The 12,112-nt window shown below is 38.8% G+C and overlaps 1 protein-coding gene across 2 annotated transcripts in view; it reads left to right on the forward strand.

The window, feature by feature from the left end:
• Positions 1-12,112, forward strand: part of NBAS (NBAS subunit of NRZ tethering complex) — a 341,603-nt gene that overhangs the window by 43,970 nt on the left and 285,521 nt on the right. For both annotated transcript variants that reach the window (XM_044390391.3, XM_026519115.4), the window contains exon 10: positions 9,557-9,695. In XM_044390391.3, the coding sequence (XP_044246326.3) occupies positions 9,557-9,695 (139 nt within the window). The remainder of the gene's footprint in view (positions 1-9,556; positions 9,696-12,112) is intronic.

Raw genomic sequence — 12,112 nt, forward strand, 5'->3', positions numbered from 1 at the left:
AACTGCTAACTTTTTTGCAAACTGATGGAGACTCAAGTTTGCAGGATTGTGGTATCTATAGGTTAACTGTTTCTTTGTCCTTTAGGGCAGCCAGAAGTGCCTGAGGAATGTCACAAAGAACCCATGGGGGGGGGGGGGGTTGCAGTTTCTGCTTTGTCCTTAGCTTGCCTTCTGTTCCCTCATCATACCTAGGTTGTACTGTTAAAGGCTTGAGCTGGTAAGGTATAGGATGGGATTGTAACATATGTTTGTTAAAAGGCTCTATAGGGGATTCTGATTTTCCCACCACTTTTGAGAACCCTCTGCTAAGGCTTTGAAAGATTAAATAAAATGAATAAAAAGATATCCTTGCTTTTGAAGTTGCCCTAGTGAAAGATAGGAATAAATTTCATTTGAGGTGTCCCCTCCTCTCCATAAGTTATGGCTGCCTAGACTACTGGATTGAGAAGTGCTGTCAGCCCAGGTCTGTAGTTTACTGATTCCTGTTCTGGATAACTCTAGACCTATATACATTCTTTTATTTCTCAAAATGCTTTTTTTTTTTTTTTTAAACAATAAAAGCCTAGATGGTTTTATTGGTAAGTTTCATCAAACTCTTAAGCAATAATTACTATTTTTATACCAAAATATAGATCAAAATGCTTTTGTTCTTCAAGATAGTTGTGCTTTTTGGCCCCCCCCCCCCCATTTATCTGTACATTTATCTGTACCTTGTCTAGCGTTGTATCCTCACTGCTGATTGCAGTGCGCTGCATGGAATAGCAGTACGTTTTGGTTCGGTTGTTAAGATTTACTTGGCTTTGTCAAAACATGAAAAAGGGAAAAAGCAATATTGATGCACTGGAATGTAAACTTCACGAGGGCAGGAACTTTATCTGTGTTACCAGTAGCTCTGTTTTCAGTGTTTAGAATGCAGCCTTCTGCGTAGGGTGCTCAGTAAATATTTGTTGAGTGAGTGAATGAAAGCCCAAGTTTGGAAGACTTAAACTGTTAAGAGCCCAGGCTGAAGAACTGTATGAATGGAAGGCCTGAAACAGGTTTTTTCAAACCTTCCTTAGATGAAATTACAGTCTCATGAAACTCTGGGAGTATAAATTCCTTCCGGGCAGGGAAAATTGTGGTTTCCTTACACAGCATTTCTTACACTGCTAGCACAGTACCTTGCAAAATTTAGTTGACATAGAATTGACTTAACCTGAAGTTATTAATGTTATAATTGAAAAATTTTAGAGTCTTTGCTGATTACCAGCTACTTACTGAACCTCAGTCTTCACAATTCAGTAAGATGGTATCCTCACTACTCTTGTGTAGATGGAGAAACTAAGCTCTGAGAGGTTGATGTGGTATGACTAAGATGATATGACTGTTACGTGGTGAGCTCGTGTCTTCTGATACTCACGCTCAGTAAGTTTTCTCTGTACTCGGCTTTAGAAAAAACTATGGCCTGTGGGCCAAATCTGGCCTGTTTCTGTGTAGTCTGTCAGCCAAGGATGGATTTTCCTTTTTTTTTTTTTTTAAATATTGGGGGGAAAAATATTTTATGGCCCATGAAAGCTATATGAAATTCAAATTTCAGTGTCCACAAATAAAATTTTATTAGAACTTGGTCACACTTAAAAAAAAAATATTATCTATGCTTTTTGTACTATGACAGTGTAGTTGTGAAAGAGACCGTTATGGCTCACAGACCTTAAAATATGTGTTCTGTTGTTTTATAGAAAATGTTTGCTGACCTCTATTCTGTGCCAGCTAACCATCTATCTGAGTATGGGTTCAATTCTGCTTAGAAGATATAAGTAGTATTGAACTTTATATATAGATTTCCTTATACCTCTTGGTTCTAAATTCTAAATTGTATCTTAAGGTACCACTCAACTTTAAATACTTTAAATGTGTAATTATTAAATTGCTAGAAAAATGTGATTATTTTTATGACTAAACTAAGCAGTCTTTTCCCATCCAAGAAAAGTCCTCATGGTTTTGCCTTTAACAACTAACTGTTCATTGAAATTCGTTTTCTGTGATCATTCTTAAGTGGGCATTGACTAAATAGTGTCATGCTTCATAATTTGATTTCTAGTGAACTGTGTCCTCCAGAGCTCAGCTTATAGATTCAAGCGTAATGCAAAGCTGCACTCTTATGTGGTCTCCGTACCGGCAGCATCAGAATCACAGGGAGAGAGTGTTAGAAATGTGTGGACTCTTGGATTCTATCCTTGGCCTGCTGAATTAGACCCCTGGAGGAGTGGCCCGGCTTTCTGTTTTCACAAGAACTGTAGCTGATTGTGATGCATACATGTATTTGAGAACCACTGATGTAAAGAGTCACGATTATGTATGTTTTCTTCCCGTTAAGCTCTTCATCTAATAAATGGACATAAGCAGAGTTTTAAATTTTGATGTGTTAAGATTTTTGAAATAAAGAATGTATAAGATATACTAAAAACGAATTAAAATGGGAGAACAGTTTTCATTGTCCCAAGAGAGGACTGACTTCTAGCTGTGAAATAGTAGGTAACAGTTTTTGAGCCCTTATTTTGACAGGCACGATCTTAGGCACTTCTTAATTTTGAGACCTGTTGTTTCTTTTCTTTCTTCCCCCGCTGTGGGTTGTACGCTGCGAGCCCAGCGGTCGTTGGACAGAGCGTATACAGGTGTCTCCTTGTATTTCAAGCGTCTTTCTTTCCTCAGCTTTAAGAAGTTTTGAGCCACTAGGTGGCAGATTCTTCCAACAATTACTATAGATTGAAGCCCCTTCTTAATAAACCATTTGTAATTCTTCTTGGGAATAATTTGTAGTGTCCCATTTAGCTCTCCCAGTTCATCAGGATCACGTGTGGTGTGGTGCTTGGGGACACACATTCTGTCCCTACCTCCCTTTCCTCAGATGGCCTTGACCACCCCAGTATTACTGCCCCTTGTTCTGCTCCGGCCTCTGCCTTTACTCTTGCTCATTTAATTCACCACTTCTTGTGTTTTTGGCTCCATCAGTCACAGTTTATTTTTGTTGTCTGATCCCTGTGTTCCCGCTTTGAGTTTTAGACTCTTAGACTGTCAGAGCTGGAAAAGAGGTTCATCTATCATTTGGCTCAGCCCCTTCATTTCTTAGGTGGGAGAGCTGAAGCCTGGGGAGGTTAAGCCAAGGACAAGGACTGTGTCTTATTTATCTTTGTGCCCTGTAGTGCTTTGCACGTAGCGTGCAGATAGAGGGTTCTTGAGTGGAACAATTGTGGCTGACACCGTGAAGAATACAGATACAATCTCTGCATGTTTACTGATGGAGGCGTGGCTTAAATAGCTGTTCCAGTGTAGAGGGAGAAAGTGACACGTGCCCAAGAGAGCAGGAAGACAAACTATTTTATAATGTTGAGGACCCCCTGGAATTTGTCTCCTGCTCCTCCTTCTTCCCTTTTATAGGCTAAAAGCATGCACTGTGTTTGTCGTTCTCCAAACACACCATTTTACAAACCAGACTCTGCACTTTGACATCGAGTTCCCTTGGCTTAGGATTCTCTTTATCGGGTCCCTTTATCTGTCTGGGAAATTGTTTAAAGGGTAAACTGTTCGCTGATGTTAAGCCAGTGAAGCCTTCCTTGGCCTCTTCCTCCATGTAGTTTATCTGTCCTTTGGGCTGTCTTTGTACCTAACTCCAAGGTCATTGAGGAGGTCCTGTGTAGTAGTGGCTTGTGCTGACTTGTCCTTTCCCCTGGAGTGGACTGTGCTCGTTTTCATTCCTGTGTGTCCATATATCTCCAAGGCCATCCGAGGAAAGGAAGGTAGGGACAGAAAGCGTGCCGCTATGCACCACGCCGTGCTTGATCCCCATGCACTGGGAAAGCTACGTGTGACGCCACAGATTGACGCCAAGAAGAATTATAAATGGTTTATCGAGAAGCTTCTTCAGTTGTTTAGCATATTCCCCATCACTTAGCACACAATTTGCATTTAGCAAATATTGATGGGATGTAGGGCATTTTTTAAGATTACATTTGTTGCAGAGGTATTGGAATTTTAAGACCCAAGATTTTCCTATTTTCCACAAAATTTTGAGGTCAAAGATTATTGGGCAAGTTAATCTCTCTCTCTCTGTCCACTTCCTGCCCTCCCTCCCTCCTTTTCGGTAAGGAGAAGAACAGTTTCAATTTCCATACATCATGTGCTTTAGTCTAGAGAACTTAATTTGTACTCTAGAAAATCTGTTTTGGTTTATATTTTTATAGAAAAATTTTAATTACTTCAAAATGTGATTCTTAAAGTAAGCACCTAAGAGCCAAGTACTCTGTATATTTAAGGAGTTAATGGTTACCACTGCATGTAAATATTCTGGATGGAAGAAATTATTGCAACAGAACAACATTAATGCTGTTAAGTTATTTTCTACAGTATTGTCTGTTTGTGGACTTGCTTTCTGCAAAAATCTAACAGTCCTTTCAGGAGTAACTCACAGAATGCCTAAACTATAACCATAAATGTATAAACAACCTCAAACTGTCACAAAGTAAATGATATGCTAATTTTATTTTTAGTATTTGGCTAGACTTGTGGGTCGGTGTTATGTGTTAGAGCCAATTTACTGAATTTTCTCTCCTGGACTTCATTAGCTGGAAAAATTTATGTACATAATTTAGGATACTGAATCTTGATGTTCCCCTTTTTAAATTAAAGAGAGAATGATGTAATGAACACCTAAGTACCTACTACTCAGAATTAACAAATATTAAGATTTTCTTTTTTGCTTAAGGTATGGGTGTGTGTGTATACACATACATGAATAAAAGACAGTAGTTCAAACAAAACTTCCTACTTCCATTGCTTTGTCTCACTGTCCCTTTTTAGAGGTAACTACTCATGATTTTGTTGTGTGACCTTTTCTATTCATATGTTACATTTCATATTTTTACCTGAACAACTTATTGAATTTGTCCATCCCTTTGTAAACATTGAAAGTACTTCTAATTTTCCTGCATTATAAGTGGAGCTGCATGAAATACCTTTTAACCAAGAAATAAATATACCCATACAAGAATTTCTCTAGCATTTCCTCAGAACAGTGTGTGGGATTGTTAGGTGTATGTGTTTGTTAGGTATTGTCGTATCATTCTCCAAAATGACTGCTCTGACTTGCAGTTTCACCGGTACTTTATAAGAGATACTCTGTCCTTAAACATATTCTATTTTTTTTACTGATTTTTTTAAAAGATTTTATTTATTTATTTGACAGAGAGAGAGTCAGCGAGAGAGGGAACACAAGCAGGGGGAGTGGGAGAGGGAGAAGCAGGCTTCCCGCCAAGCAGGGAGCCCGATGCGATGCGGGGCTTGATCCCAGAACGCTGGGATCATGATCTGAGCCAAAGGCAGACGCTTAACGATTGAGCCACCCAGGCGCCCCCTGATTTTTTTTTTTTTTAACATAAACTCTATGCCCAACATGGGGGTCGCACTCATGACGCCAAGATCAAGAGTTGCATGCTCTACCAACTGAGCCAGCCAAATGCCCCTAAATCTATATTGTTTTAATCTGCATTATTGACTTTCAGATTTCTCCTTTTGTGACTTGCTTAATTCTCTGTCCATTTTTCTTTTGGACTGATTGTGGAAGATCTCTATAAATTGTTTGCTAATACTGTTACTTTTATGCATTCTCCTGGTGTGTGATTTATCTTTTCTCTGTATGGATAGAAGTTTTAGATTTTATTTTATTTTATTTTTTTAAAAGATTTTATTTATTTATTAGACAGAGAGAGACAGCCAGTGAGAGAGGGAACACAAGCAGGGGGAGTGGGAGAGGAAGAAGCAGGCTCCTAGTGGAGGAGCCTGATGTGGGGCTCGATCCCGGAACGCCAGGATCACGCCTTGAGCCGAAGGCAGACGCTTAACGACTGTGCCACCCAGGCGCCCCAGAAGTTTTAGATTTTAATACGGTGAAATTGGAAAGAGAAATGTCTTAATGGCACTAGGGTAGGAAAGTATTTGCAGTTCAAGATGCACAAAGCACGGCTCATAAAGGGAAAGATTATTAGTGTGAATGGAGTTCACTTTTCTTGGACCTGTAACTGCCCATGTGAATTTTAGATTTGTCTAAGTTCTATCACATCAGTTTCAGTACCTTGAAAAATTCTGTTGGGATTTTATTTGAAATTGCATTCAATTTACAGATTAAGAAGAATTGACATCTTTAAAGTATTGAGTGTTTGTCAAAGAACATGGTATTTTTCTCTATCCATAGCTCTTAGTCTTTCACAAACATTTTGAAATTTTTTTCCTAATACTTTGCTTTACCAGGTTATCGCCTTAACATTGTCTAATGCTGTCTGTATCAGTGAATAACCCCCTTCCCGTTTCTCCACATCCCTGCGGCCATGACCTTCCCCCTTCTCCCTGCTTTGTCTTCTCATACTTACTGCTGAAACCTAGCAAGCATGGGGCAGGCAAGGGGAAGTGGAGTTGCGCTCGCACGTTTCACTGTGCTACTTAAGGAGAAAGTTGGAGTTTTAAATTCAGTCATTCAGGAAACATTTATTCTGTGTGCTGTGCTGGGCCTTGGACTCCTCTCTTCTCTTTTTCAGTGACCGTTTTCATTCAAGTTACGTTGTTTTACCATCTGGTGAGGACAGTGTTTTACCATCTAGTGCCATCATTCTGGCTCTTTTTCCACTTACTCCTTAATTGGGCATTAATGGAGGAAGGGTTGTTTGGAAGCATATATTGAATCTCTTTTGTTCCTGATGAAGTTTGTCATGTAGCCAGTTTGTTGTGTGCATGGCTATGATATTTATCAAAAATAAGAGAGAGGAAGTGTCTCCTAGTGTTAAGACCAAGAGATAAGAAATCTGAAATTTTAGTTAGCTTTGTATCTCCTTCAGTAGTCAGGCAGCTTAGTTCTATATACATATATGTGGTTTTTTGTGGTTGTCAAATAATCCTTTATTGAAATATTTTCTTTTGTTGTTCTTAACTAGTGGGACATTCCACTGCACCACTGTTGATGTCATCTCTGATGTCTGAGGTGGTCGCTGTTGATGTCATCTCTGATGTCACAAGGGTGGTGACCATCAACATTGAAGCCCACAGATGGGGCACTTTCCAGAATCTCTTTAATGGTTTCAGAGAGTTCTCTGGCTGAGGAATGGTACCCGCATCAGTCAGGCAGTGTTGACAATCTCATCAGAAGTGGTATTTCCACGGCACTAATGTTTTTCTACTTTCTGGCTCTTGGCAGCTCCTTGAGGGCTTTGATAATCAGGGCAGAGGCAGAAGGTACCATTTCAGTCTGGGCCGGTCTGTTCTGAACGGGCAGTTTCACTGTCATCCTCACACCCTTCTGGTCACCACTTGCCTTGGCAATGTCACCTCTTTTGGAGACAAACCCAGGGGCCGATCTTGGGGTCCAGGCCGACGAGACACTGACTTTGCCACTGGTGCACCTCAGGTGTATCTTCGATCTCCTTGGGATTGAACTTCAGTGGCGTGGTGGACACTGTACCTGGGTTCCGGATGACTGAAGAGAGTTGCACCCTGGCTTCTGCCAAGCCAAAAGCCAAAAGCTACACACATTTTTTTTAATCTGAAAATTACATCTGTCCCCTCCATGACACAGTAGAGCAGATTAAATAATAATGTCCAGTCCCTTGAAAAAAGAATTATACTGTTAGTATAAATAAATACATTGTACATTGAGCAGAGGAAAATTAGTTATCAGGATCTGCTTTATCCTGGCCTTTTGGGGATTTGTTGAATTCTCAAACAGTGTTTTTATTTTTATTATAATTATAGGTTACTAATTTTTAAAGATATGCCTTTATGAATCACATTTTTCCTGTTTGAAAAAAAATTGAGATTAAATTCAGAAATGTAGATATTCAGAATTACCTGTTTTGTTTCTATTTATTCAGAGAACTTAAAAAAAATTTTTTTTATAAGTAATTTTTATGCCCAGTGTGGGGCTCGAACTCATGACCCCGAGATCAAGAGTTGCATGCATGCTCCACCAGCTGAGCCAGCAAGGCACTTCCAGAGTTGTTTTTCTGTGTGTGTGTTTTTTTAAACAAATTGACTTTTGAATATTTGTGTAATATTTGAAGACTGTTCATAGAGACTATAGTATATTGACTCCTTTGTGCCAGTCATTCAGTTTCAACAGTCATTTCGTGACCAATCTTGTTTCATTGATATCTCCAGCTATTCCTCCACCCACGTGTTTTGGATTATTTTTAAGTAAATCTTTTTGATATGCCAACACTGAAGAGCCTTATGAAGTGTTGTTTTCTTTTACCTTCCAATTTCTATACAGAAATTTTTTTTAAGTTTTGGTTTTACTATGAGCATAGTCTAGGAAAAGGTAATGACTGATTTGTGTGATGGAGTTCATCCTCTTTCTGATAGAATGGGAGCATGGTGATAAAAATACAATGTGTGTTTTGCTTTAAAAGGAGCTTGATAAGTGTGTTCTGTCATTTGGGACAGTGGTAGTTCCCGTTGGGGTAGCATTATATGCACAAGACCAGCGAAACCTGTGGCCTCTCTCTTCCCTTACTATATCACCTTATCGTCATTGGGAACAAAAAATAATTCACTGGTAATTACTTTCAAACTTTTCTCTTTTTTATACAGATGATTATAATATCTATTATATAGTTCTCTGCCAATTTAGTGATCATGACTTTAAAAATCATGACTAAGTTTGTGGTGACTCTAGTTAAAAATACTACGTTGCATATTTAAAAATTTCTAAGAGAGTAGATCTTAAAAGCTTTCATCACAGGAAAAAAATTTTTTTTTATAATAAGTACGGGAGGATATTAACTGGACTTATCGGGGGGATCATTTCACGTTATATACAAATTTTGAATCATTATGTCATACCCCTGAACTAATAGAATGTTATATATCATTTATACCTCAATGAAAAGAATCGTGACTGTTCGGGTTTTATTATTAATCAGCTTGTGTAGTGTTACCCAGTCTTTGAGCTTTTAGTATATGTTAGAATGTTTGCTCTGTTGGTACCTCGCCTTTAATTGCTAACAAAGCAGAAGAAACAGTAAAGTAAACAGATCATAATGTGCATCTAAACTACTACATGGTCATGTTTCAGTGTGGTTAGACTGCAGAGTTCTGTCCAGGGCACTCGCACCTGTTCTTGCTTATAACATCAATGACTGTGTACAGCCCACTGCTCTAATGAATACGTGTATACCCAGGTGTGGTGACAGATCTGTGTGTTGAAGTTTATTGGTGTTGGTACGGTTTCTTCAGTGTTCAGCGGGCAACCTTAAAACATTTTTACTCTTCTTAAAATTCCCATCTGGATTTCAGGTGCTTGGATGTTTAAGCCTTCCTCTGCATAAGTGAAGGCTTATTGAAAAACTCTGCTAATTGAAAAACCATCGACTTTTCTTTTGGTTGTTTCTTCTAAAATATTTAACTTCCAGGTTTGGTATAGAGGAATTTTACTTTAGTTTTCTTTGTGAGGGTAACTGTTTCTGCTCTCCTTGTTTTGATGTCCTCTTATTCAGACTGCAATTTATCAGTTCTTTTTATTTTTCTGTTCTTTTAGACTTTTGCTGGTTGGTGGATGTGAAACTGCTGACGTGGGCGTATCAAAAGCTTCTAGCTGTGGCCTGTCTGCCTGGAGAGTTCTTTCGGGATCGCCTTATTATAAGCAGGTTACTAATGGTGGAGACAGGGTCACTGCAGTAAGTATTAGTTATGGCATTTCACTTTGTGAATAGGTCTCAGGCAGGACAGGAGGAAATACTTTGTTTTAAATGAGGAAAATGACTTCATGTGAAATTTTAGTACTTCTTTCAAATATCAGACTTATCTAAAGTGTTTTTTGTTTAACTTGGTCTCATTTTTATTAACAGTATTGGCCGATAATAGAAAAAGAACCTAACAATAGTCTTGTTACTTGCATTTGCTTATTTAGACATTAATGTTTATTCAGCACTTTTTATGGGCTGGCAACTGTTTCGAGTGCTGTTATGTGAATTAGCTCATTTAATTCTCACTAACTTTTTGAGATCGACTAGTCACAATACCTGTGAGGTATTGATGAGGAAAGTACAGTGTAGTTAAGTAACTTCCCTGGGTCACCAAGCTAGTAAGTGGCAGAATCAGAGAACAAACTCCAGCAGAAGTTCCCCTGGTCAAGTTCTTTACCACCATGGTACACTTTGTAATATTTTCGTCTGTGTCACCTGGGTGATTTGCCCAGCTGTTCGTTCCTTTTCTATAGCACAGCACTCTGGTATGCTGTAATAGTCAGTACAGGCTAGGTTCTGCTGTGATAATAGAACAGTCCCATAAACAGATGAAAACTCATGACATTTCTATAGGTTACCATATAACAGTTCATTCCTTATTTGTGGCAAAGCCTGCTCTTGGTGCCATGACTCCCCTGGGAAGTGTGTTCCAAGTGATGATTAAAGAATCCATGCAGTCTGGTGACCTCTTGAGGTTCCAGTATCTCAGTTTATAGGAGGGGGAAGAGAGGGTTAAGAGGTGGAACTTTTCAAACCGGAATTAACATTACTTGTGCTCATAGTTCATGTGTTCTAACTAATCACCTGGCCCTTCCTATTGTCAAGGGGCCTGGGAAATAGGTTTTCTGTGTATCCAGAAAATAAGATAGTAGTGAATACTAATTTCTTTGCCATATGGGCTACCTGCATATTGTTTATTTGTGTAAACTGCAGGGAATTGAGCACTTGATCACTATTATGCCTCCTGTGCTTTGCACATTGCCTTACATGTAGTGGATGCTCAGATACTTTTCAAGGGAGGGAAGAAACCAAGAAATTAAAGGGAAACACAACATAAATGAATGTGTTATGTTGTTTTTTCCTGTAGTGAATGTATTTGTCCTGTTATTTCTGTTCTAAAATGCACTGATTTTAAAATAATCCTCTAAAACCTTGAATGGTTAAAGGTTTGGTGTTAAAAAGGAAATAATGGAGAAGTACTTTTAAAATGAAATCTTAAGCAATTATTGTAAGCTTCCGTTCATTTTTTTTCTTTAGCTTCTCGGATATTTTGAAGTACATGATTGTGAATTTAACTCAACAAAGCAGCTTTTTTTTTTTTTTTAATTAGCTCAACTTAGTGGTTTATATGCCACTAGACCTTTTAACAGTTTGTATTTCTGCATGAGTTTATAATCGAGGGCTGTGCTTTGTGCTTTTCCTTCCATGCATTATCCCTCTACCCATGCTAGATCCTGTCTCTTCTCCTGCAGGATGCAGGGAGGAGTCCAGATTGAGTGGCAGTAGCCACACTTCACAGATAAGGAGCCTAAGACCCCAGGACTAAAAATAGGGGAACATGGGTGGAATGGATCTTCTAGACTCTGTTGAGCACCTTCTCCCACTCCCCATATGAAATTATATACAGATCAGTGGTACCCTCAGATTTATCTATGGCGGTTATCCCATAATTCATAAAGAGGTGGGAGTTGCTTATACATATTAAACATATTATTTTGTCTTTGCAGGAAGTTAGTCTTGTTTCTCTCTCTGATTTAATTCGTACCCAGCTTATGGTTTTCTCTGTGCAATCTACCAGGGCAGATCTTGGAAAGGGTTTGAAACAGTTTTGGCTCCTGAATTTAAGTGTGATATCTGCAACTTATTTTTAAATGGTTTAGTTAAAAACGTAATTGTTAAGTTTTATTTAATCTCTACATCCAACACAGGGCTTGAACACATAACCCCAAGATGAGGAGTTGCACGCTCCTCTGACTGAGCCAGCGAGGTGCCCCAGTCAAACCCATGATTTAAAAGATGTGTATACATACACATAGATAAAGTGAGTGTGACAAAGCGTTAATAACTGGTGAACCCAAGCGAAAGGCATACTGGTGTTTCCTTGTACACTGACTTCAGCTTTTCAGTAGCTATGAAATTTGTCAAAATTAAAGATTGAGGGGGAAAAAAGAAAGAAGAAAATAGGTAAGTGTGGAGAATACAAGGAGAGATGAAGTAGGCAAACAGTGAAAGTCTATTTCAGTATGGTATAATCAAGCGTGTTTGGGACAGAATAGTCTGGGAAAGGAAGAGTCACGGAGTATGGTCGCATACCGTGAAACCTTTCTTCACCTTGGCTTCATTGAATT

Source organism: Ursus arctos, unplaced genomic scaffold, assembly GCF_023065955.2.
Source record: "Ursus arctos isolate Adak ecotype North America unplaced genomic scaffold, UrsArc2.0 scaffold_8, whole genome shotgun sequence".
Taxonomy (NCBI): domain Eukaryota; kingdom Metazoa; phylum Chordata; class Mammalia; order Carnivora; family Ursidae; genus Ursus; species Ursus arctos.